At 39.5% G+C, this 27,959-nt stretch overlaps 1 protein-coding gene across 2 annotated transcripts; it reads left to right on the plus strand.

Moving 5' to 3' along the window:
* Nucleotides 1–20,137: 20,137 nt before the first annotated feature.
* vgll2a (vestigial-like family member 2a) lies at nucleotides 20,138–27,493 on the plus strand. 2 transcript variants are annotated; one of them, XM_084030330.1, is made up of 4 exons: nucleotides 20,138–20,387; nucleotides 21,883–22,129; nucleotides 23,170–23,667; nucleotides 26,197–27,493. In XM_084030330.1, the coding sequence occupies exons 1-4, from the start codon at nucleotides 20,310–20,312 to the stop codon at nucleotides 26,238–26,240; spliced, it is 867 nt and encodes a 288-aa protein (XP_083886456.1). In that variant the 5' UTR covers nucleotides 20,138–20,309; the 3' UTR covers nucleotides 26,241–27,493. The 2 variants fall into 2 exon arrangements, with proteins under 2 accessions (XP_083886456.1, XP_083886455.1); XM_084030329.1 differs by having other exon boundaries at nucleotides 26,402–27,493.
* Nucleotides 27,494–27,959: the final 466 nt, after the last annotated feature.

Below are 27,959 nucleotides of genomic sequence, written 5' to 3' on the forward strand. Positions count from 1 at the left end.
GACCCCCAGCATAAGGAGACATGCAGAGAGTGGTTGATATAAGATGAGCTGTATTCATCTTTGGGGGGAATCAATATATATATATTTTTAATTATTGATAAGAAATACATCAGAAAATACAATATATTTTTATGGTATTGATATGAATAAATAAATCAATAAAGGGTCATCACACCCAAAATACAAACAAAACAGATTACCCCCCCCCCCCCCCCCCCCCCTGCTAAAATGGAGGTAAATGAAACAACATTCTTGCATTATTGCCAAGGACATGGTCTCTATGAAAATTGTCGGCATCCTTTTTGGTGGAGTAACAAGGACAAGGCTTCTTATATATAAGAAAACAAAAGTCGTTATTCAATATTGTAAGCATCATAAACAAAATGACATTGATAAGAGAGAGCTCTTTTTTTCATGGCTGATAATGGTTTCTATGAAGGATGTTTTTCTCTCCCCTCCTTAAGGTTCAGTAAGTGTTTTTTAAAAGTTTTATTGAGTGTTAACTGCACTGAGTTGTAAAGACGTAAAGGGGAGAGCGAGGAGCAGACGCGATACTAAATGGAAAGGTGAGGAACAAAGGGGAAAAATAAAGAAAAGTACGGGAGAGAAAGAGACAAATGCAAGTCGTGATCTGCTGAGGTATGTGTCTGTTACTGTGTTGCTGCTAATGGTTTCGCGTAGAGGACATGTTGAAGTAAGCAACACTGGACAGTTTAGAGTGGTTACAAGTGGAGCAAGGACGGCCATGATCTACCTGGGTCAAAAGTCCCTCAAAGAATTTTGTCTTTAAGATTGGTGGAAGTTTTTCCACTCACTTCATCCAGACTCTTGTAGTTTCCCTTTTTTTTAGATGTATTATTTTATCTTAGTGGGTGTGGCGGTGGCCTCTGGTGCTTTTATTGTGAAACCCCACAAACCCATATAATGTTGAATTGCATTCATTTTCTTAACACTTTCCATTTATATATTTGTATCTTTGTTCTACCGATAATTTATACATATACATATATACATATATATATATATATAGACAGAGCAGACAGAGGAGAATGTGATTTACATGTCCTTACGTTTATGACCAATGTGCAAAAAGATAAATATGGTCAGCTCAAACTCTTAGCTATCTCTCAATTCAATCCTACCGTTGAAGCCACACAGGACAGATTTCTGGCTGCCTCCAGAATTTAACTCTAAAGTCAATTGGGCTTCACATAATGCTTTAAGTGCAATGTGTAATTCCTTGCCACATTCTCCAAATAAATACAGCTCAACACTCCCACCTCTTTAAATGGGTCCATACAATTTGGTCAAAATAACACTTAAAATCTTCACGTTTGGCGGAGGTTCAGTTAGCAGCCATAGCAGCTGATCCGGGATCAGACCCCCACGGTGCTGAGGTTTGCGGCAGCTGAATTTAAGCTAACTGCTAACTGCTTGCTGCTGCCTTCTCTCCTCCTGCTGAAGTAACTTACCAATGAAACGAAAACACAAGCCATTTTGTCGTTTTGCCACTAAACAAATGAATCAAAACCCACAAGGACCACGGATGTATTATTGACATCCATTGTTGAACCAAGTGGTAGCCTAAATAAGAAACAGTTGTTTAGTAGATATCTCTGCAACGCAACACATAACGTCAATGTTGTTAATCCTCACATTCTGCTGATAATGTTGGTTCATGTTCATCTTACACATCACACCTTCAAAGACACACATGAACATTCACATGCTGCTTTTATTCAGAACCAGTTTCATTCCCAAACATACACACAATGTGATGCAAAATCCCCTTTATTAAGATTCAATAGATTCAATAGAAGGGACGTGAATTTAAAAAATGCCACAAAAAGTTGAATTCAACAATGACTATATCATATGACTGTCCATTACAAAGATGTAAGTCATGGTAGTTGCGACTCTTTAAAGATATCAGGCATAGAACATATTAAAGACTCTATCAGGGGAGGAGATAGACTCAAAATACTCCTGCAAAGAGAGTCATTCTGGATTTATACATTAAAGGCCACTCAGTATCCAGGGTTGAATGGAGAACTCGATTTTTCTCCTTTTCTGTGAGTGTATTTTGTGACTATTGGTGTGTTTTGTTGTCCTTTAAGATTGACTCTGATGACGCTTCCTCAGTCTCTTATTAGGCTCAATACTAATATTGTATGCATTTCTGATTTGTTTAATTGATTATGTAATGTGCAATGCTGATTTATTGACTCTGTGATTTTATTATTTTTTTCTTTTTGTACAGAGTCTGCTTGTCATTTGCAGGTCTTGCTGTTCAGGTCATGTGACCTCCTACCTGCTCACACTGAGCAGCTGTCTGCAATTACCTACTTAACTGTGAACTGAGACTGACAAACATTTCACTTTTGTCCTGACGAAGGCCAGTTTGGCTGAAACGCGTTGACTCGCTTTTAATAGATTAGCCATGTACCAATAAAGGCATTTTAATTGGTCGTACCCTCACGAGTGCCTCGGTTTTCTGTCTGCAACCCTACATTTCTAAAAACACATTTACACGCCTGTGTCAGCCAGAGCAAACGACCCTTTGTTAACCACTCAACACAAATAAATTCTTTATCATGGATCAGCCTATCAGAATAGACCGATTATCATATTTAGGATCCCAAAACTTTCCACATCACATATGGCTCACAAGCCTACAAAATAATAAAATTGCTGGAAGATATTCCACTTTTTAAGACATATGCCAGTGCATCCAAGGATTCTTCTCATTTCCTGATTCCTAAGTTGCACTATTTTGTTTTTATTCTCTTACAGACACAAATCAAAATCCAATCATGGAAAAAGTTTGGCTGGAATATAATGTTAAGTATACACTTTAGTAAATTGTTTAAACGTGCAAAACACTATTTTGTTTTGATATTGTGTTATGTGGAAACAAATACTTCTACTGAAACACAGAATTTTAACTCATCCTAGGAAGTTGAATACATTTTGATATTGTCTTTCTTTGATTAAGTCATTAATCTTTTCATCATCTTTCTTTGCAAACACAAAAGTCTGATGTATTTGCAAATTTATATTTGGAAAAATATCTCTATATTCCAGCTCACTGGGATGTTAAAATAAAATTTCCTGCACTTACCTTAAATATAAATTCAGCCAGTGGATTTTTATCCCCATGACAAACACAAAAGCATGTAAACCCTGAACCTTCTAAGCTTTTTGTTTGGAGGCCATCACAGAAGTTATTCTTTCAAAACCACCACATGATGAATTAAAAAAAAGATAATAATTGGATATTCAGACACACTTTCAAAACATTGCCCTTGCTATACCCAGTGTCATATTAAATTTAAACTAATTCAAAATGAAATGCTTATAAATTGTGAAAGGTGAAAAAAATAGTCACCCATTGATTTTGTCCAGTCTTTTGTGTGGTACTAAAATTAAAAATAGACTATTTGGATGGTTCCGCAAATGTTTTCTTTGTGTGTGTGTGTGTGTGTGTGTGTGTGTGCATGTGTCAAAATCTAGCAAATAAGCTATTTTAATCAGTATTTAATTTATTTTTGATCAATTAATAAATATGAATATCGGGGTAGTTGATTAAATTTTTTTTTTTTTTATATATATATATCTTTGTGTTCTGACTTTTTTTGAAATGGTGGAATGAAATTACATTTTTCAGACATGAAATGCCAAAATAGGAGGAGGTCTGCAGTAAACTTTTAAACTCTTGAGTGATTTGTTCAAAATAACTGTACAAGATTTATTTTGTGATGCACCTCTTGTTCTCTGCTCATGTTTTGTTTACGTTCTACTTCTTGTTTATGATCTTCTTTGTTTTTGATGGCACCATATTTTTGTTGTTGGTGCTCATGTTCCTATTCTGATTTGTTCTTTATTTGCTTTGTTTTGTCTTTTTTTCGGGTGTTCTTCATGTTTATGTGCTTCGTTGCTCTTGTTCTTGCTCGTGGTTTTCCTTGTGTTCTTTGCTCTTGTTCCTCCTCTTGTTTCTTTTTTTTTTAGTTTTCGCTTGTGTTCTTCATGTTCATGTGCTTCTTTGCTCCCAATGTTGTTCACATTCTTTTTCCTGCTTTTTTTCTTTGATTTTGTTTTTCTTGTTCAATGAAGTTGTACTTATACACACAATAAGAAAGCGGGCTAAGGAACCGTGACATGCTCTTTCTATTGATTTCATCAGCTCAAGTTAAGTACAACGGACAGCGCCACAACAATACAAGCCCTTTTAGCCATTTCACAGCACAAACACCTCCTTCCATAGCCATGGGGCTTACAGTAATCATATGCCAAAATGTTTAGACACCAAAAACCATTAAGCTGCTTGCCAGCACACAGCGCATCTACCGGTTTGTGTCACGATTTCCACTCGTGATTAATAAGTTTGCAGTGGGGTGTTGGGAGTTCCCAGTGTCCTGCACCAAAGGGTTGAGAACCAACGCACACTTGTATTGTCTTCTCGTCTCTTAACTTGCTGGTCTAGGATGATTCCTAATCATCATTTACATATATAAGGAGAAGGACATTACAGAAACAGTTTTAGATTCATTCAAACTCATTTGGGGGTATTTTAGAGCTGCTACATTATAACACTAACATCAAAGGGTATGGTTTGTTTATATGTTTATTTGTAATAGAGTAGAACATTTTAGGATATCTATACCTACAGTATGTAGATGTAGAGAAACAATGCAACATACTTATGTTGGTGTTTTTTTTCCCAATAAATCCTGTGAAGCGTGTCCAAAGAGCTGACATGTTGGATGAATGGAGTAGTGTAAAGAAATAGTATGGAGTCCACACACGCACGCACACACACACACACACACACACACACACACACACACACACACACACACACACACACACACACACACACACACACACACACACACACACACACACACACACACACTCATTGTTTCTTGATATGTGTGACAGGTGTGTGTGTGTGTGTGTGTGTGTGTGTGTGCGTGCGTGCGTGTTTGTGTGCATGTGTGTTTGTCACACCACTATGCAACAGTTGTGTTTCAGAGCTGCTGGTGTGAAAAAGTTTCAGTATAGTGCAAGTACTAGTTTACTCAGATGAGGACCTAACACTTGTTCTATTTTTAGCTCTTACTTTATCAGCAATGATACGTTGTGGTTTCTTTGTTTCCTTCTTTTGACAAATGTACTTATTGTAAGTCGCTTTGGACAAAAGCGTCTGCTAAATTACCTAAATGTAAATGTAAATGTAAATGTAGTGCAGTTCAGAAAGTTGGACATGATACTTAATATGACAATGATGGTAATTAGTCAACCATTAGAGCAGAGGTGTCATGATATATGAAGAGGTCACTGTGTGTGCGTATGTGTGTGCATATGTGTGTGTGTGTGTGTGTGTGTGTCCCAACCTGCCCACTGGCCTTGACAGCACTTACATTATTGTTTTTTGCGTTTTTATCAGGACTGAGATTTAAAAAAAAAACCTGTTTACAAAAATACACGTGTACAAGTGGACTCGGCTTAAACTACGCACAGTGACCAGAAATACAGAAACACAGATGTTATGCAATAAAAATAAACTCATGCTCACATAAATGGTGCAGTTTAGCATCGCACAATTGCAGGAATTGTCACTTAATTAGCTTTTTTCAAATGTATTTTCTATTTCCTATACAAACGTTTCCATTTTCAATATCACTATATTAGGTTTTTTCTGTAGATACCAACATATGCTGCCTTAATATCCATATTATTACAAATCTAAAAGCATTTAACCAAATGTCATTTTTGTTTGTATTTAGTGTGTGTGTGTGTGGGTGTGTGTGTGTGTGTGGGTGTGTGTGTGTAATTAATAATACTATGAAACTACACACAAGTGAACGCTCACACATCCTGTATACGCACCTACACATAAACGTACACACTTAGCATTTGGTTGCTCACAGGTATACATGAACAGGTGCACACACACACACACACACACAGAGAGAGAGAGAGAGAGAGAGAGAGAGAGAGAGAGAGAGAGAGAGAGAGAGAGAGAGAGAGAGAGAGAGAGTGTGTTGTCCTTGATGGGCCATTGGTATACTAGTGGGAAATGGAGGGTCATGTTCAGGTCTTCCTCATCATGCGGCCAAACAAAACCTGCACACTCCTCCATGGGGAGCAAACGGTGAAGGATGAATGAGCTGGAACAGGATGCACTCTAACTACCACACACACACACACACACACATGCTCAGCCTCTCCAACACGTATGCCTTCAGCATATAATACAAATCTTTAGACTTCATATTGTATTAGAGTTCAAGCAATGGGTAGATAATTAATCAACATCACACTTGGTAATCATTTAGGTCATGTCGAGGGAAGAATTCTTGCTCTGGTTTTTGCTTCTTTTGTGTGAAGATGTGTTGTTTTTATTCCTATTTTAAACCTAATTTATTCTATTTTGGACAGCTGGTCTGCACAAAACCAAACATCCAAAGACATCCCACTGGTTCCTGAGATGTTGTGGACTCTGCGTGACAAGGAGAATGGAATCTAATATAAAAAAGTAAGCAATAAATGCAAATGCAGAATCTACATTTTGTTCAAACAGGTATGTAACTTTTGTTCTAAAAGAGCACAGGTGTTAATCACCTGAACGTGTTCCCCCAATGTGCAGTGGTTGAATAAATATTCTGGCTTTTTTATTTGAGTGCAGGTAATGTAAAAATACTCTTACTTTAGTCAAAATCCAGAGGCATTGATTATTCATGCACTGTAATTGCAACCTGCACCCACACCGGCCCTTCTTGGATGAGATTGGACACCCCTGGTTTAAACTATAGGCTACCAGCGAATCATATTTACAGCTCATCATAGGTCTATAATCATCATTATCTTACACACCTAAAGTTCCAGTTTCTTAAATCCAACCAATGTGTAGATGATACACTATATTGTATTAATTCCCAACTGTTCTGCTTTGTGCCCACAAATACAAAACTCCAACAATCCAATAGTCGGGGGATGAAGCGGAGGGGTCGTCTCATTAGTGATCCGATAAACAGCTAATTCAAATTTGGTGGCAGCAAATAGGCCACGGGTTCACCAGTCAACAGTCAAGACTAAAAACATTTATTTAACCAACAAAATGACACATAAATGGTACGCTTCCCATGATTGGTATGAATGGTGCCAGAAATGCTCCAGGATTTGGTTCAACCAAACTAAACAAGGCTGTATGAAAAGACCTGCAGTTTTCACATGAATGTAGTGGAATAAAAAAGCACAGTATTTTTAAATTGATAAATTTACCGAAGCAATAGCAGAAAAGACCATGAAAATGAAATAATATTTAATATGATAATTAATTATATTCAGGATTGAAGTAGATGTTCTCGCTTACAACCACTGCTAAAGCACCGTCACACTGCAAATGCACAAGTAAAGAATCAGCACCATACGCACTCAAAGCAGCATTAAGCTTAAAGCTTAAGGCTGACAAATTACAACTGAGACTAACCAAAGTTGGGTCAAGCCTGACTCACATAGCTTTTCTGGTGGTGCCCCTGGTGGTAAGGATCTAAGAAGTTCTTTGTCCATTTTTCATCCATCCTACATTTGTCTCTGTCATGTAAATAACATTACAACCTCACGGGGCTGTTCAAATGACTTTAGTCATTCAGTCTTGTTAAGATAACTCTCTGTTGGACAGAAAAAAGGCGTCACAGAAGCTTTTCCCTCTCTTGTGTTGAGGAAAATGAAACAGTACTCCGTCTTTCTTTGGGGTAGACATAACATGAGGATCAGCCACAAGCATGTGGATCTGGACACACTCCAATATGACCACTGTGTGTGGAGTCTTTGCACATTTGTTAAGTCTCAGGCACACCGGAGTCAGTATTCCACTCATGCTCGAGCTGTTAATTGTGTGCTAAAGAGCGCTGATGTGTCGGCGTGTGTGTGTGTAGGACATGTTGGTGATCGTGAATGGTATGGGGAACAGCTGGTGAGGTTAATTTGGCTGCACAAAGCGTCTCTGCTTTAAGTTTGTCAATCCTTCTGGAAAGTTAAAAACAGGTTTGCCATCCAAACTGTGGGCTAATTAAAGCAAAAAGCCTTGAGAGGCTGTGATTTTCAGTGATTTTACAGCGGCTAACCTTAGCCGTTTGGATTTTTACGACAGGTTCGAACGCGGCTCAGCCAAATCATCGCAACGATCCATTTTATGATACTGCAGCAGAACATTTAACACCTTGTTATTTTGAACTAAGATTAAACTCAGCAAAAAGGAATATCTGAAGGTGAATTTAAGCATCTTTCTTTAACTCTTCGGGAAGGAATTATCATGACCCACTGTCACAGCAGACCAGGGGCCTCATTTATAAAGCTTGCGTACGCACAAAACGGGGCTGGAAACGTGCGTACGCCACTTTCCACGCAAATGTTGTGATCTATAAAAACCAAACTTGACGGGAAAGTGTGTGTACCCGTAAGCAAACTCTGAGGCATGCGTACCGGTACGCACATTCTGGAGACTGGAAGGGAATCAGCAGTAAATGTGAGAAGAACTAAATATTTTTGATGACTCGCACACATTTAATTACACTACATATCATACGTTAGATCTGCGTTATCATGATGAACTCCAGCAATGTTTTTGACGCTTTTAATGAGTGATAGTTTTTTCATGTTAACACCTTCTTTTAAAATCTGACTTGTATCTTAAATCAAAATCATTTTGAAATATTGAATCAGCGCTGTCACCGCAGGAGGAGGAGACGGCCCAAATGCATGTAATGCAGTATACAATAAATACCTTCCATTAGATCACTGCAGAACACAGCGGGAATAACTACATGTTCTCCTTATTTATGTGCATATATCATCAACACACATACATACAGCCATTAAGCCATCGTATACTTGTTACACTTATCCTCGTTTTTAAACCACCAGAGCGCAACTTTACCGAACTTCAGGAGGCAGACTCCACCCGGCAAAGGTGGTAGAGACCCCAGCATGATGACCCCGAGCCACGGCCCCCTGCCCGACTGGAGGGGTATCAACAGGGCGCAAGAATCCGTGAGGATCTTATGCGTTTGTAAGATAAGGAAGACAACAATCAATGTTCATTGTAAACGTATTATTTTATTAATCACAGTGCGCGTTTGCCGTAGCTCATCTGCAACGTTGTTGATGGCGGCAATTGTGTCTCGCTGAAGTTTTGGCGTGCGTACACTTTTAGTAAGGATCTTACGCACAGTTTTATAAATGAGGGCCCAGGGCTTAATGGCATTAATTAGATACATTTTTTTAATCGAGTCCCGGCCCTAAAAGAAACATTTCTGCAACAGAAATGGAGGTGCTGCTATACAGTTCACTTGGTGCATGTGTATTATTAGTTATTATTAGTACATGGATGGAATGAAACCCCTTTCTGTTGACATTATTACATTCGTTGTGTGACGGTGTATTTATCGCTATGTGGTTGCAGTCTATTGCTCCTATTATATTTGGAAATCCAGCGTAAAATCCCTGTTTGATCTCTATTTTGGGTTCGTAGAAGGGAACTGGAAGTAGTTCGGTTCCAGGGAAATTTCTATCTCGGGTATTTGAGGTGGATTGATGCGCTGGAACGTGCCAGTGGCCAAAAGCGCATGGACCGGACTTGGATGTGCACAGGAATGGCTTTCGTTTGTTTCGTTTTCTCGCTAACATCGGTCCCAAATCACAGCATACATCTAGCAGTATCTGTTTGGGGAAGCGGTTCCTACCCAGAAGCCACTCTTTTCTCTCACCAAACAGATCAACGCTCTGAAAACACACTTTGTTTACTAAATCTTCCAGTAATGCAAGATGAGCCATGTTACGTTTTCAAATACTTGACACAGTCTTTTATAGATTTTGACACCAACTAGGCTACATGTATGAGTAATTTTTAATAAAAACAATACGAAACATATGTGGATGTTGAGATTGTTTAAAGTAATGGTTCGGAGTAAAATGCACCCTAGGTCATTTCCACCAAGACATCCAGCCACATTTTTAGCGATGGTCAGCATTGGTCAAGATAGGGCTATCAGCCGAATGGCTTAGTACTAGCGCGATGGTACATCTTGATTATCTCGTAAATTACCCCACTAATAATGCATGGAATGTTACCAAACTTCTGCAGTAGTACACATAGGGTCTGTACTCACAAAACGAGGCATTTGAAAGTTTGTAAGTACACCAGGAGTTTATTTAAAAGAACACTTGCCTGATAGCTTCTATCCTCGGCTACTAACGCTACCGCAGCGTAGACGCTACTTCTGTGTTTACCCAGCCGATGCCGTGACGCGAGATTCACGCGAGAGTATGAAAAAGTTTCGCTGAATTTTTATAAATGCTTGTATTATCAGGTCAACACTTGTTAACCTGATAATACAAGCATGTATACAAATGTGTTGAGCTGATAATACAAGCATTTATAAAAAATTCAGCTAAACTTTTTCATACTCTCACGTGAAACTCGCATCACGGCATCGGCTAGGTAAACATGGAAGTGGCGTCTACGCTGTATATGCGATATATGAGGGTCCTGTAGTTGCGTCTTGGATCAGAATCGGACATAAAGAGTCTTGACTTGACTTACTTTACCCCCAAACTTCCACTGGTTTCTGCTCTATTGAGGCGGTCAGAGGCGATCTTCTCTGAAATCTGTGAATTTGAAGAAGAGATGGACAAATTTAAATAACAGCAAAATCAGTTCATTTCTGCTGTGATCAGTGGAGGGGAGGATGAAGAAAATCCACACTATTATTATGATAGATCAAGTTCAACTTTTAGAAACTTTTACCTGGTATTTGTGCTGTTGATCAATAGAGAACCGTTCCAACATTGCTGAACTTTGAGGGAAGGGAGAGTCCAAAATGAATTAATATTATATTAAAGGTGCTATTGACAACATTGATAACTGCCAGCTAGATGTCCCCCTTGCACTCCCCCTTCCATTGCATTCACGTCACAACACAGCTGTTGCTCAAAGTGCATGCGCCCTCAATGGGTTACCAGTGTTCGTGTTAGCTAAAAGCTAGATTTAACAATATCTTACCAGTCAAGAAGAAAAGTGGCCACCTTGGGTTAGGGTTAGTGGCCACCTCCTTCAGCTGACTCCAACGATCAAACCCTGAACCAACGTTCACTCTGGTCTTGCTCCTCCTTTTGTCACTTAGCACTTGGGACTGGAACCGAAATGCTGCCCGCTTACCGTTAAACTCAGTCATTATTCCATTGGTATTTTTCCTCACTAACTGGCAACCCCAAAGACTCTTGACCCCTGACTACATAGAGATACCACGTGATACCAACGTTGTCCATTGGCTCACAAGCCTTGCTAGAAGCCTCAGCCACACGTCACACATCTACACAGAGGTAAACAAAACATTAATTATGGACTGACAACATTTTTTTAAATTATTAATTCACAATCAAAAAAATGTTTTCACGAGAAGTGATACTTTTGATCCTTCACCTTTCTAAAAGCTCTGTGGATGTATATTATTTTTTTTAATTATTAGTTTACATAAAAATGTTATCAATATGACCTTGTTGGGGTAGTAGCAGGAGCAGATTTGGTTATCAACAGCTAATTATTAATGTCAATATGAATATCGATATTAATAATTGTATTTAATATATTATCATGATATAATCATGAATAAACAGGGCACCACCCTGGGATCAGGGAAAAGATAACCAAAAACTGTATTCAGTCTCAATATAAAGGTCTTATACTCGCATGCCAATCATCGTGATCATTGGCATAGAAGCATAAAAACAATTGAACAATTAAAAAGGCGTGAAATTCGAGCACTAGCCTTCACAACCTGGGGCCCGTTTCACAAAGCAGGTTCAACAAACTCTGAACCTAACCCTGAACTCTGAGTTGACCAACTCTGGGATGGGCAACTCTGAGTTTTCGGTTTCAGAACAACGGTTTTGAATTAGTTCAGTCACCTCTGAGTATGTAAACTCTGAGTTACGTGCGTGCCTGCCGACTCTACAAAGCCATCATCAATGGAGCTCCGATACTACGATTCACCATGGCAACTCGGAGAGCGTTATTAGATATTACTGAGTGTTTATGTAGAAAACGAGCTCATCCTTAGAAAGTGGAGCAACATAACTGCGGCAAAGTAGCGATAGTTGGCGTGGCAGACAATTACGGCCCGATGTAATGTGTATAACTGAATGAAACAGTCTATTGATCTAAAGGTAATAAGTCTTTATTTTCAGCCTTGCAGAGCGACACTGTGGTGTAATGGTTAGCAACGCTGCCCACGGTGCAGGGGATCAGGGTTCCGTAGTTCACAAAGTAGAGCACTGAATGAATTATCATTTTCATTGGGTGCAATCCCCCCATGCCCAGAAAGAAAGTGGTGTCAGTTGAAAGCAGAAGAATATTGCGCAAATACGTTGACTAAGGCATATGATTTTAATCATATTTCACATATTAAACAGTAAATATAATTTGTCAATTTTCAGAGTTGGTTCAGATTCCGGAAAAAGGCGGAGACATGTAGGGAGAAACTCAGGGTTTGTTGAAGCAAACCTGCTAGCGAGCAGGTTAGGTTCAAGGAGTATGTTACCCGGGTAACTGACTCAGATTCATGCTGAACTGGCTTTGTGAAACCGAAAAACCAGAGTTTCCCTCATCTCAGGGTTAACTAACTCAAGGTTTTCACTAAACCTGCTTTGTGAAACGGACCCCTGCTGTTATCCAGTGACATATACACAACAAGCACAAGAGACCGCTAGTTATAATATAATAAGATTGATTAAAATCAGTAATAATGATCACAATCAATAACACTGCAAATAACAAAGCCTTACTATCTAACTACCTAACACACAAAGCTAAGCTAACAAAGAAAGAGGCACACGTGGAGTGTGTGTGTGTGTGTGTGTGTGTGTGTGTGTGTGTGTGTGTGGGAGTGTGTGCGTGCGTGTGTGTGTGTGTATGCGTGCGTGTGTGTGTGGAGAGAGAGAGAGAGAGAGATGGTCGGGCGCGACCACGAGATGGAGCTATTCCTCACAGCGTCCGGAGACGGAAACAGCTGGCGTAGGATACGTGTGGGGGCGGTGTATGCGTGTGCACATGTGTGTTAGTCAGAACAAAGAGAGAGAGAATGCGCACGTAATACACAAAGGATCAGTAAGCTATTACCATCACACGGGAGCCTGTGAATGAACTGGCGTTCGTTCGGCGGGACCCCGGTCTTTTAACTGATGGTAGATCACTTACTGAGCTCGTGAATGTGGTTGGACACGCATTGTTACCGAAATGAAACCCAGCGGCGTGGGTACACCATCAGCATTCAAATACAACACAGAAAGCAACGGACTCGGCGGTCCGTGATCAAAACTTAAAACACGTTAACAAGAATTCCAAGCATATCCTACACTATCAAACTTATGTGTCTGCCAAGACTGATAGCCTCTTACTGGTGTCGTTGCGTAGGCTGCGAGTCCATCCCGGCGATGGCAGGCGGCGGTGGTAGTTTTTGATCCCGGCGGCAGCGGGGGACGAGATGAGTCGGCTAAGTCCAAACGAGAGCGGGGCGGTTTTCCTCTCGTTGATCAAGCTTGAATAAAGAAAACAGTTCGTGTTTCTTCCTACTGCGGGCAACAATATAATCGCGGCTTGGCGATTTGGTCAGCTGACTTCAGACAGGAGCTGGTAGCTGGAATGCAGGAACCGGTTTTGTTCCTCTTCTGCAGGCGAACATGGAGAATTGCGCGGTTGTGGCGATTTCTCAGGATCCAAAAACGAGTAAAAGAAAAAGGGGTGAGTCGCGGAAAACGGGGAAAAACAGTCTGTCGCTCGTCCAGCGAGATCGGGGAGAAGACTGTGGCCTAGGACAAAGGAAACGCTGCAGACGTTATAAGTGGGCCTCCTGTTGCAGCGGTGTGTTGTGGTGGAGGACTCGCCTCCTGTTGCGACGTGGTGTTGCGATGGAAGAGCGTGTTCTTAAGGCGGCGCCGGTTTATATAGCTCACGGCTGCTCCGGGGAGCCCCTGGGGTACCTGTGGTTGTCAGCCAATAGGGCACCAGTTGTGTGACGTTGCACTTCGCACCTAGGTGTAAAATGGTGGTTGTAGTTTTTTATCTCCTTTGTTCCTTTGTTCTGACCGCATGTGAGGGCGTTTGTAGGCCGCATTGTGTAGTCCTAATGGTGAGGTCCCAACAACCTTTAAAAAAAACATCTGACTAAATTCAAATGGCAAAGCCCTCTAGAGGCCGAAGACATTATTACATGGGGCAAAAAAGGAAGTTCGGCGGTGGTATTATAGAGCAACATGCTGTTTCATGTCACTTGATTTTGTCACTTTCACACCGAACAGGAATGTTATGGGGTGACGTGTTTTTTTTTTTCAGAACAAGGTTGATTTTTCTGAGCTTTCACACAGCAAATAAAAGCATCAACCAAACAAGCTGTGCTGAACAAGTTGAGCTGCGCCCATATTTATGCAACAATTATGTGGACGCTCAACTGGCAAATATCATCATCCTTTCAACCTTGACGCAGGCAGCACAGACCAGATCCACTCTTTCCATTCTTACCTTCCACAATAAAAACTCAAGACATATATTTAATGAGAATGAATGCCCCAGTGTGTTTAGACCTTAAATGGTCATGGACAAACAACGCTTTTTTTTGGTTTATTTTGGAGGACTTGTTTGTACATTCTCACTCCCAACCTGTTAAATACCAACAAATTCCCCCTCAAGCATTACGGTTTCCACTCGTTACATGCATACGGCCTCTTTTCAAAATAGACTTTCAATGTAGCTTTATTTTGTTTTTAGGTTTACAACAAAACTGCTTGCTTACATTTAGAGAAAATATTGCAGTTTGGGTTCAAATAAGTAAGTTTGTTGCCTGAAATAAGTTTGTTATGTATCTGGAAAAGTAAATCAACTGTTGACTTGGTTTTACACAAGACACGAACATCAATCTCACGGGTGAAAGTCCTGTGTTTGGTTTTACCCATCCAATCTTCCTATGTCCATTACTCTGACCGACTAATACTGCTGCAGACGGGGCACTGACCAAGCATCTGTATTTGACGAGGTGGGAGTAGAAACAGGTTTTTATATTATGTTTTGTTTAATATGAAATAATATAATTCCTGATAATTGTAATCATCAGCATTTAGAGGTGAAAGACTCGAAAGTGACTTGAAACTGCAAACTGCACTTCAATGGGAGATATTTTTTGTTTTAATAGCTTCCCTGCACAATTGTAGTTGGGAAAAAGGTGCGCTGGTTGTTGGAGGGATCAGCCAAAAGGACGGTCAAGTGCTAGAATTAATACAAAAGGGCAAAATCCATGGTTAAAATAATGTCCAAATACCTTATTTTTTCAGTGTTTATTAAAAAGAAAAACAGGTTGACTGCTCTTTTACAGCAGTTCCTCACACCGTAACAAGTAATTACTGATTAAAAGTTTCGACAGCATTTAACCTGAATGCTCACGTCTCATTTTGTTTCTGCGCAGGCAAATTAAATTAGTCAATTAAAATAACACATATAAGCTCAAAAGACTGAGGAAGCCATGCTGTGGCATTACTGTTTTTCTCAGTCGCTTTGGTGCTTTTCTCAGATCAGAAGGAAAATTCTCAGAAAAGTTCAACCTCCACAACATTTAGTCATTTGTGCACATTAGGGTAGCAATGTCTCCTTCCTTTGAACAAATTGCAAATGCTTTTGGACATGTATCAGTTGCTTTCATACAATTCTCTGCTGTTTTATAACATTATCATTTGCTTATGTCATGTCAGTCAAAATGAACTATACTTATGGATGCTGAATAGTCGTTCCCAATAAAACTAATAGTCTTCATTTCATTGCTTGAGTCATTACATACAAAATTGTTGAACTATAGTTATCAAATTCTGTCAAGCAAATTTTATTTTTTAAATTTAATTAATTTTTGTATGTCTCCTAAATTGAACAATTGCTCTCAGGTGAACTTCAGCTTCACTCACAGGTGTGTGAAGTATTAGTTGTAACCAATGACAAGCCACTTCAAGTTCACAGTCACTCAGGGATGAATCCCATGAACCCTCACTTGGCAAGCGTATATGAATCGAGCAGGACATAGTGTGGACCATTTCTACAAAACAGAGGAAGAGGGAGAAGAGGCCAAATACATAGGCAGATTCCTAATGAAATTAGGGCTACAGTTGTGGACCATGTTGTCAGTCACGGCCTCAAGATGGCTGAGGCTGGTTGGAGGGTAAACCAAATGTTGGAACAACCACTGTGAATTGAAGCTCTACCGAAAGGGTGTTTCTTATGTTTGTTCTAAATAAATGACTGAAGTGTATTTTTCTTTTGCACAATGCTCTAGAATTGCAAAGAGCATTCTACAGTAAAAATGTGAAACGTATGGCTTGTACTCACGTACTCCTCTAACTGCAGCAATGTGTAACTTTACTGTAGTTTTCAAATGGCTGTACCAGTAGTGTGTACTGCTGTCTTAAGCATTTTCAGGTAGTGTCACCGAGTTCTGACCTTTTTTTTTGCATTGGAAAAATCTGAGAGAATAAACTTTCATAATGAAAACATGACAAAGCCATTTGAATATCTTGTTCATAAACGATGGTGTAAGACTTCTCATTTTGATGACACTGGCAGTTTCATTGACATGAATACTTGCTTTTGAGGAATGGACTATCCATTTTGAGCAAGTGATGTGCTTTTGCAGGTTATCCACTAGGTTTTGCAGTTTGCACTAATTGTTTTGAGAAATGCACTCACTGCTGTGAAAATTTTAATAGTGATGTGAGAAAAGCACCAAAGCGACTGAGAAAAACTGTAAAAATGTAATGTATTTTGATCTCATTAAGAATGTGACATTGATTATTTAATGGATCATTTTGAAAGTGAAATTAGCTACTTTTGCTCAGTCCCAGTCAGAAATTACAATGATCTGTCAGCAACCGACAATCGCAAACATGACATCAAAAGGTGAAAATGTTTCACAGAAACCTCGTCTCAATATTCGACAACAGAGTTGATGGATGGATGGATGGATGGATGGATGGATAGATAGATAGATAGATAGATAGATAGATAGATAGATAGATAGATAGATAGATAGATAGATAGATAGATAGATAGATAGATAGATAGATAGATAGATAGATAGACCTCTGACCTCCAGTTACAGCTAGATAGATAGATAGACCTCTGACCTCTAGTTACAGCACCAAACTGGCAGCAAACTATTTGACCTTTGACCCTGCCATAATTTGGGGGGCCACTGAGGGATCGAGGGACTTCATAGCATTACATTCCAATCATTGGTCGGCTTGATTTGTTTACTCACTTCAATTAGCAGTAAGTGGCAGTTGTGAAATTCTATTTTCTATATATTCTGTATAAATTCTATGAATATTTCTGGGTTCAAACGTGAGAGAAAAGTATTACAGGAAATCACAATTTTGAACCGGTTGTAACATTTATTGTGAACATCATCTGCTAAATGCCCTAAATGCGATGTAAGATAACATGTCGTCCTTGAACAAAGGACTACAACGAACTGAGAAGCTTAATTTCTTTCAAGCTAAATTTAAAGTGTCTGTATTTGACAGTATATCAGGGCATTAAAGGAACAGTGTGTAGCATTAAGGGGATGTATCTGCCAAAATCAACAGCATTATTAAGTGTGTTTTTTCAAGTATTTAGTCACATGATAATAATAATGTCTGTTTCCGTCACTTGAGAATGAGCTACTTATGGAGCTGGTCCTCTGGCGGCCATGTTTCTGAAGGGGTCATGTATGTTGTGATCCTTGAGCTTCTCTGTGCTCCAGTTACATCGCCGCTCCGGTTCATGTAAGCTATGATGTGTTTCCTCCCCAGTGCCTAGTTTTCCTACACCTGTCAGTCGTTAATTATGAAATATTTAACGTGTTAATTTTTTTAACGAAATTAACGCAGCTGTGTTTTGTTTACTTCCCGTGGCGGCTGACGTAAGAATGACGACGTGTGCCGCAAAGCCGTTAGCCATTCGTTTTTAACGGAGGTCAGCGTAAGATTTTGGCTGAGGCTGCGGCGTCGGCGGGGGGGGGTGGGGGGGGGGGGGCATGGAGGGGGTTGTGGCGAGCGATCGCCGAGCAGTTTTTTAAAATTATCCCGGTAATTTGTCTGCGTGAGAAACACTAGATGTGGCGTGTGCTGCTTTGTCCTCTGACAATGTAAACAGACTGGTCTGTCTCAGTAGGGCTGAATGTAAAGGAGGACTAAGCTGACTTGTTCTATGGAGTGAAAAGGATTTATCATTCTGACTTTACAGCAGAATATTTCCTTGTCCTTTTTTCCATATTTGCATGTTCTATTGTGGACCTTTTTGAAATGTTCTGTTAGTGCATATAAGAAATCTGCCTTTTTCAAGCTGACAGTTAATTTTGATGGCCTTGATGGTTTCTTTGGAAATCTGTAGTTCACATGAGAGAATCTGTGTTAAAGATAAAAAAGCTGCTATTTAACAATAGTATTTGAATTTAAATACTTCCTTTGTGTTGATTCTACATAAATTCCATCATTTTACATTTACAGTTTTTCTCAGTCGCTTTGGTTTTGGTTTGCTTTTCTCACATCTCTATTAACATTTGCACAGCAGTGAGTGCATTTCTCAAAACAATTAGTGCAAACTGCAAAACCTAGTGGATAACCTGCAAAAGCACGTCACTTGCTCAAAATGGATAGTCCATTCCTCCAAAGCAAGTATTCATGTCAATGAAACTGCCAGTGTCATCAAAATGAGAAGTCTTGACACCATCGTTTATGAACAAAATAGTCAAATGGCTTTGTCATGTTTTCGTTATGACAGTTTATTCTCTCAGTGCAAAAAAAGGTCAGAACTCGGTGACACGACCTGAAAATGCTCAAGACAGCAGTATACACTACTGGTACAGCCATTTGAACTTATTTTCATCTACATCACAACGGATATCATCCCTTGCAATGCAACGAGGAAAGTATCTCCTGGAGTGAGTGAAAGCTGAAGTTCACCTGAGAGCAATTGTTCAATTTAGAAGACATTTACAGGAAAAAATGATAAAGAAAGGTATAAAATTTGCTTTGATAACTTTCCATCCATCCATCCATCGTCTACCACTTATCCTGTATTCAGGGTCGCGATGAATTTGATAACTAGTTCAACAATTTGAGACATTTCATTGCTTGAGTAATGACTCAAGCAATGAAATGAAGACTATTAGTTTTATTGGGAACGACTATTCAGCATCCATAAGTATAGTTCATTTTGACTGACATGACATAAGCAAATGATAATGTTATAAAACAGCAGAGAATTGTATGAAAGCAAATGATACATGTCCAAAAGCATTTGCATGTGTTCAGAGGAAGGAGAAATTGCTACTATGATGTGCACAAATGACTAAATGTTGTGGAGGTTGAACTAATAGTTATGATAATTTTCATTCTGATCTGAGAAAAGCACCAAAGCGACTGAGAAAAACTGTAAATATCCATTATAACATACTTTATTCTTAAGAAGAAAGAAAGCGATTAATTGCGATTAATTACGGGAAATTGTGCGATTAATTAGTGAATTTTTTTTTTATCGATTGACAGCACTAGTTTCAGGACACTGAAAAGGAATAAGATATCGATAAAATGAATAAAGCCCAGATTTGATTATATAAAGCTTACACCAACACTTAAATTTAATTCATATGTGGATAATAACTGTCAGGTTGCACCACCTCAGAAATATGAAATGTGCAACATTTATGTGAAATTACATAGAACTGTGAATGTAAAGTGTGTTACATTATTTTCTTTAATATTTTAGGCTGCGGGAGCAACCATTGTACATCTTTGAGTTAAAATAGCTTTATAGAAGCCATGATTTCGGTTTCCCGTAATTACAAGCCCATTAAGGCAGAGGTGGAGCTCTGGCCTCTGATTGGCAGGAGGGAGGCGTCGGGCTGGGTGAATGGAGGGAGGGAGGAGGGCGGAGGGGTTTCCCACCCGGTGCGCCCGGCCGCGGTCCAGTGCGTAAAGAGCGCAGAGCAGCGCGGCAGCAGCAGCGAGGCAGAGAGAGAGAGAGAGCGAGAGAGAGAGAAAGAGAGAGAGAGAAAGAGAGAGAGAGAGAGAGAGAGAGAGAGAGAGAGAGAGAGAGAGAGAGAGAGAGAGAGAGAGAGACCCTCTCCCCTGCCCACCGTGTCCTCCGCCACCGGGATTACCATTTCCTCTCCGCCTGAGCAGAGCTGCTCTCTAAATGAAGCTTGGTTCTTCTCCGTGATTTCTTCGCCATGAGCTGCCTGGATGTGATGTACAAAGTGTTTGGTCCTCAGCCTTACTTCTCCTCCTACAGCCCCTATCACCACCAGGTAATAATCAGATACAGTTTCAAAGAGCTCTAATTATCTTTAAATGTGTTTATAGTGTAGGGTGCAGACAACTTTAATATTTAGGGTTTGAAGTCCGCCAATTAAACTGTAATTGCGTGCAAATATAGGAGATTAAAATATCGACCCCGGAGAACATTTTAAACCCGCAGCCATTCAAACTTCTATACGGTCATTAACGTAACATTATAGCTAGTAAATATTGCTAAACAGCGCGTAGAAACACTGAAATGCGAGGCATGGTCTACTGCGCAAAGCTTCACATTTGAAGCGAAATATTAAACTTTCTTTCGGGTCAGCAGTTTGTTGACAGATTGTTTGTTGCTTTTCTTTTCTGATTTCAATGAGCAAAAGGTAGAAAGAAAAACTTCAAAATCTTTTTTTGAATTGCTACTTTAAAAATAATAATAATAAATAACTTTATTGAAGTCCAAGCTGAATCATATAGTTCCCTAACAAGTTATAAAATAGTTTGGTGGAGTTTTTGCGTAAAGACATTTTAGATCCAAACTTGGCTCTTGGTTTGAGGCCATTAGTCGAACACATTAATTGACTAACTAATTAAGTCTGATCCCCTTCCAAATGTTACAATGTTGAATGAGCAAAGCCCGTAATATACGATTAAAATGAATATGTCATAACGTGTTGCCTGTTGATACCTTTATTTTTTTTATTTTTTTTTATTTTTTGCGGCACAGTATAATTCTTTTTCATGTCACATTTGTTTCTGTAAGCAGACTTACTGAGTGCAGCAGCTTTTTGTGAGGCCTTCCAGACCGTTTAAAATCTCTGTCAACATCCAGGCATATTTTACAAAAACTCACTTTGTCCCACTTAAACAGACTCAGGATCAGCCAGTGTACATCACAGTTCTAAAATAGATTTATTTTGTTCACTGTTTATTAGCTAAGATTTTAATTATCAGTTATTTTGTCTAGTTTGTCTAATACATTTGTCGTGTATTATTGAATATTTATATTTATTATTAACTGTGCTTTTAATAATAATAATTATTGTCATGTAATATTATCATTATTTTAAAAAGTTCCATGTCTTACTGTACTTAAAAAAAATAATTTCATATGCAGATAGATTTTGTACCATAAGCTGTACTTTATTTTGTTCTATTTTTCAAATTAAGTAGCAAAAATAATACTATGAAAAAGAGTTTTTCAGTCAGTGCAGAAACAACGAGTTGCAAACGTATTATTGATAGCATTTTACGTGATAGTAAATCTGTGTGCTACAGCGGTAAATTAAAAGCCAGTTGGACTGCTGGGTGTAATAAGCACTCTTTAAAAGCCACCAATATCAACATGAATCTATTATTTGTTCACACCCTCCGGTTAACATGTCAGTTTATCATCATTTGTGTCAGTTTGTGGAGGATTTTGAAAAAAGAAAAGGCACTTTATGAGATTAAGAGGTCAAAACCTTTGGTAACACACACATATATAAATCTGCATGTCCTTCTTAGAAACTGGCCTTGTATACCAAAATGCAAGACCCCCAGGACAGCGGCAGCCGGCTCGGCCCCCCGGGGCCCCCGGCCATCAAAGAGGAGGACAAGGAGCTCCCGCCGGGAGCCGAGTACCTGAGCTCCCGCTGCGTCCTCTTCACTTACTTCCAGGGAGACATCAGTGCCGTGGTGGACGAACACTTCAGCCGAGCCCTCAGCCACACAACTGTGTACCCTGCAGCAAGCAGCCACAAGGCCGTCAGAGGTGTGTGTGTGTGTGTGTGTGTGTGTGCATGTGTGTGTGTGTCATCAGGACACTCACTGTTGAAATGCTTTTATGTTTTTTGGTGTGTTTGTGATGTAAACTTGATTCCTGCTGTGTTTTTTTATGTCGTGGCACTGAGGCTGTTAAAAGCCGATATTATTTCTCAGGATTTAGTCACTTTGTTTTGGATTCTCGTGGATTTCCAGCCGGTAACATCTGATTAACAATTGTCATGCTAAGATGAAGGATAACTTTTGTCCGGTGATGTTTTTCTTTGCTCAACTACAAAACCTTAATTTTCCTGCTGTGTAGATTTGCACTGATGTTGGCTTTTGATGGCCGTTGCATATTTGATCCAGAGTTTTACTCTCACATTCAGTCCGATTTAATTTCACCTTGAAATAAATGGCTTTCAGAATATTTTCGGACACTAAATATTCCCTGAAACCAGAGAAATTTGCTATAAAACTGTCTCTTTTGTTTATTATACTGGCTGATATGCAGTTGCCAGTTTGTCACTTTGTGTTTGAATTAAATCAAATAGTGAGATGGTGGGAATTACAGACATCAAACATTTAAAATTATTTTCCTAAACAATGAATGTATTGATTATTTTCTTGGTTAAGTGTTTTGTCTATAAAATGTCCATGCCCATCACAATTTTCACAATAGCTTTTTTTTTAACAGAAATTCCCAAAGATGATCAATTAACAATAATATAACAGAGCAAAGCAGTCACATTTAGTTGTCACTCATATTTTTCCTTTGAAAGTGACTCAAATCAATTATCAATCAGTTATTTTTTTCAGTTGATTAATCATTTCAGCTCTTATCAATTGTGTAAAGTAAGAGCTGAATAAGATATGAACAAAAGGCACATTTAAAGAGGAATAGTTTTAAAATGAGCTTTTGTGGCAAAAATATATGCTGAAAGTGGACCTTGGAATAACTTGTCAATCTATTTCTGAAGTCAGTGAAGCTTCCGCCTGGGTAAATGAGCTTCCTTTATAACACACCTGTCTGGATTTCTTTCTCACCAGACGGATCATTCCCTATGAGCCAGAGAAGTTTCCCTCCGTCCTTCTGGAACAGCTCCTACCAGCCGTCGGTCTCCTCCACGCTGGGCAGCGCTCTGTCAGCTCCCCACACAGAGCTCTCTTTCACTGGGGACCCGTACTCCTCTGCCTCCCTGCACAGCCACTTCCACCAGCCCAGCCCAGACTCCTGGCACCCATCCAGTCACCACCACCATCACCACCACCATCCATACTCACTAGGGGGCGCTATAGGCAGCCAGGGCTCAGCATATCCACGTCCGGGGGTTCATGAGATGTACGGCACAGCGTTCGACCCACGTTACGGCTCTCTGCTGGTGCCATCAGTGAGGCCACATCACCGCTTGACGTCCGGCAGCTCTGTGCCGGGGCCCAGCGCCTCGCCCTGTGACCTGGGAGGGAAGGGGGAGTCGGGGACGGGTTCAGCATGGAGCGGCACCTTCACCGGACCTGGAGCAGAGATCGGACTCAACATGGACACAGGTATTGTCAACGTTTCACCACAAGCATAACTGAAAATCTAAATCAAAGTTATTTACAATCTGAAGAAATATGAAATAAGGAATTGTAAAACATGAAGGAAACTCCAGGATGATCAACAGTGGGACATCGATGCAATAGACAGAAATGTTAAAATTGTTGCAGAATGACACCATCTGTCATCAACGTATGACAAAACATCGAGTGGTCCTCTGTCGGGGGCTAACAAGCCATCTGCCAGTTCTAATCAAAAACCTAAAACCCAAATGTTTGAACTGTAAGTTGATCTAGGACAGTGATTCCTTACCTTATTTTGCTAATTTAGTGAGGTTATATGCTTCTTTTTTGTTTTGTTGGTAAACTAGTAGAGAAATTATACAGTGCTCTCTGCTCGACTCAGCCTACCCGGTCTTCTACAAATGACATTTATAAAGAACTAAATAGTTTTTCCTATTACGTTCTGCTGTCAAACATGATCACTGGGAGGTGGTCTATGTGGAGACCGAACGTACAAACTGTAGGACTATGATTCCAGAGTCTGGAGTTCACATCCAGTCCCCTGTGTGGTAAGGTTCAGGCAACAAACGCACTCTAACTACGTTAGGAAAAATTATGATTTCGGTTAAATGTTATTTTTATGAATTAAGTCACTGTGAACTTATTTTGTATTTAACGAGACTATGATCTTTGCCCAACCTTAACAAACTGCTGTTAATGCCTGAACATAACCGTAAAAGTATATTTTTTGCAACTTGCCATGCATATTTATTCTCCTGTCTATGTTATGTAGAAAACGTCAACTGGTCAGTATTATATTCTCTTCAAAATGTAGTGGCCAATTATTTACATATAAATTTAATTTCTTGGAGACAGGGTTGGCTCAGCATGTACTGGAACTATTTACAAAGGGTTAACAAGTTGACAGTCTTTTAAAGGAGAGATCTTCAACACGGGGTCCGAGACCCCTATGGGGTCCTCAGAGTTAGTCCAGGGGGTTCCCGAAATGATTTGATCCCAAACTTATTTTCTTCCAAAATTTAAATATGTCCAAAAATACACATTAACATGAATACAACCTATAGTAAGCCAATATAAATCTTCCTATTTGTTAAATGTTATGTTGTGGAATTGTGATGTAGAAATGCCAATATAGAATCGGTTTAATAAGCAACACAATTTTATACGATTAGTTGGTCCCTCCACCGTGTCACTGTAAGCGAGGGGGTCCTTGGCCTGAAAACGGTGAAGACCTCTGTTTTAAAGGGTTACAAGCCCAACAAGTTGAGAAAGTTTCATTCTCAGTTATTCTCGACCATGAAATCCACCACAATCACCAAGCCGATGTCCTTTAGCAACACTTTCCAATTATTCATGGTGTTCGGGGTCATACAGAACATTTGGAGCAGTTTAACAGAATTGTGTGTGTGAATATCACTGTGGATTTGCTGTTGTAGTCTATTTAATTCGGTCAGGTGAGATCAATTCCACTGAAAATATGTATTAATTGTCGTCCACAAGAATGTTATTGGAAACAACTGGATTTGCTTTGGACAAAAGGTTGAACAAAAAGCAAGTGATTTTATGTATTTTCAAGTACTGGCTCACTTTTGCCAGGTTGTTAAATTTAAAAATCTATTTTATTGTAGTTATACACAGTCTTGAATGCGACCATGTTTTCCGTGAAGGGTGAAATGAAAGTATCTTTTTACAACTAATGAGCGTAAGCACAGTTTATGTTCTAGCACCTAAGGATTTTTGTGCTGATGAAAATGCTGTTTTTTAAAAAAGTGAAAGAAATGGACGTAAACTAGTTCGCTTTAATCCGTGTGTAAGGTGCAAACTTTTCACAACACTGGTTATATTTCACACACTTGAACCGTCGCTAGATACCAAAACCAAAAAGAGTGGCGTGGTGACACAAAATAACAAAAATGTACATTCTCGGTAGAACGAACCAATGTGGTCAAATATTAAAATGATTGGAGCGTGTGTGGTCTTTTCATTTTCAACAGATGTGAAAACCACAACTAAAACCAGCCAAACGCTTTGTAAATAGCGACATCGACGTCAAGCTGACATCTGTCAATAATGATAACATTATTGCATTTGAAGGATTCCGTTGTGATGAACTGAAAATGTCCTGCACCTGTCTGTTAACCGCAAAACCATTCAGAGAACTCATTGTTCAAGTGTTGAAATGAAAGCAGCATTACCGACATCCAGTATGACCCTGCAGCAAAGTAACAACTTGAAAGCATTAAAACCAGATTTAAATGAACATTTTCCCCCCCTGCCTCAGATCAACTTACCACAAGTGGTTTGAACCAACAAACTGACTGTCAATCAGCACCTTAACACGAGCTGTCAACTTCCTTTTCTGTTGCTGTCTTGCTTTCATCCCCTCTCTGCCTCGGGCAATTCCTCCCGCTTTTATCTACAAGACATTTGCGCTTCTTTTTCTAATCTCCCTTTTCTTGCTTTTCTTTTCTTCCACTGCCTTTTCTTTTCCTCCTTTCTTTCCTCATCTCTCAGGTCTGCAGGCACAGGATAAGAGCAAGGATTTGTATTGGTTTTAGACTCTGCTGAGACTCTCCCACTTCACTCCTACATCAGCTTTAGCCTCTTTCCTTCACTCCCGCTGTTGCTCTGCTGCTGTTATGGGATGACTGACAAGAGAAACTGAAAGAATCCGTTAGACGGCAGTTTTGTTCTGTAACCGCTTCTGGTCTACTTGCAGCTCGGTGCTACGGAGGACTGTGCAGCAGCAGCAGCGCAGCCCTGCTGAGCTGAATGCCGACAGTGTGGATACAAAACACGCGTGGAAACAAAATTGGACTCGTGGAAGAGAGAGAGAGAGAGAGAATCTGATCTTGACGGATGTGGATAAAGACAAGACTCTTTGTGCTTCTGTAACAGGCAGGGACAACATTCCTAAACTGGAAAAGTCTGAGGACAGACGGACGGAGACATGTGTTGTCAAACTCCAAAGACAACCGCGTGAAGACTTGGCAGGACTTGCCTCACTGGGACAACTGGGCAGCAGAGACTGGGAGTGTTGTGGCTGGAGGAAAGGCTGTGTTGGTGTTGAGGAGGCCGCAGAGCAAGAATTTGGCGAAGGCAGGAGTCCTAAAAACCTTGGTTTACGTGGAGTATTGGTTCAATGTCAATTAAAAAAAAAAACACTCAGTATTTTATGGAACTGTAAACGTTAAGTTAATTAAACAGTTTTGACTGATTACAAAAGATATTTAAGGAATGATTTCACAAAGTGTTTCAAGCAACAGCTGCAAACAACTGAAGCTGCGTCCCGATTACATTCTGTGTACGAACTGGAAGCAAATTTTGCGCATGTTGTAACAACAGAGTTTTCTCAAAAAATCCAGTATGCATATGAAATTACGTAGAAAATGATTGGTTTAAAGTGTGAAGGTGATGTACACTATTGTCCTGCAATGCAATGCAATGCACAAAGGAGACAGGCGGGCTGCTGATGAAAAAAAAAGTAATCCAAGCGCGAGAAAGCTCTGGGAAGATCTTATAAAAACAATTATTACATCTTTGTTTTTCTTTTTGTATGAGTTAATTAGCAAAGTCACAGCTTGACGAACATCCACTGGAGCACACTGCTTCCATTCTTGTTAGTACAGTTAAGTAATGTGATTTCTCGTACGCTTATTTCACAGTGTACTCATTTGTATACACAATAGAGTAGAGCATGCAGATACTGTTTACCACTACAATGACTATAATGTTAGTATAGTAGTGTTGATTTGCAAGTCAAATAGCAAGAAAAGTAATTGTTAATCAGTTAATTTTAGTTCATTATCAGACACCAGACATTTGCTGCTCAAAGTTTCTGTTTGCTTCTCAAACGGGAGGATCTGCTGCTTTTCTCTGTTTCATTTGATTAAAACGTTTGCACTGTTGATGATACAAAACAAGCAATTTAAGGACATTCCCCCCCTTTTCTTTTACAGTGTAAACACTAAAAATGTGTCACTTTAAAAATAACGGATCGATGAACAGATCATGAAAATTATGATTACAGGCAGCCCTTATTTAAATGTTATTCAAACATGCTTACTGCTAAATAGTGACATCTGCTTATTTTTGCAGTTCGAGTCACAAATGAGATGAAGATGGCTATCTAAGATAATCTCAGGCTTTAAGAACGGTATGCGGTTGGATTTTGTGCACATTTGTAAAACACTGCAGCAGCTGAAGACTATTTCCTTCTTCTATCCAATGTAAAATTGATGGATGTTTTGATTGACAACAACACTGATGGGAGCAAA

This window comes from Eutrigla gurnardus, assembly GCF_963514095.1.
Source record: "Eutrigla gurnardus genome assembly, chromosome: 16".
In the NCBI taxonomy this organism is placed as follows: domain Eukaryota; kingdom Metazoa; phylum Chordata; class Actinopteri; order Perciformes; family Triglidae; genus Eutrigla; species Eutrigla gurnardus.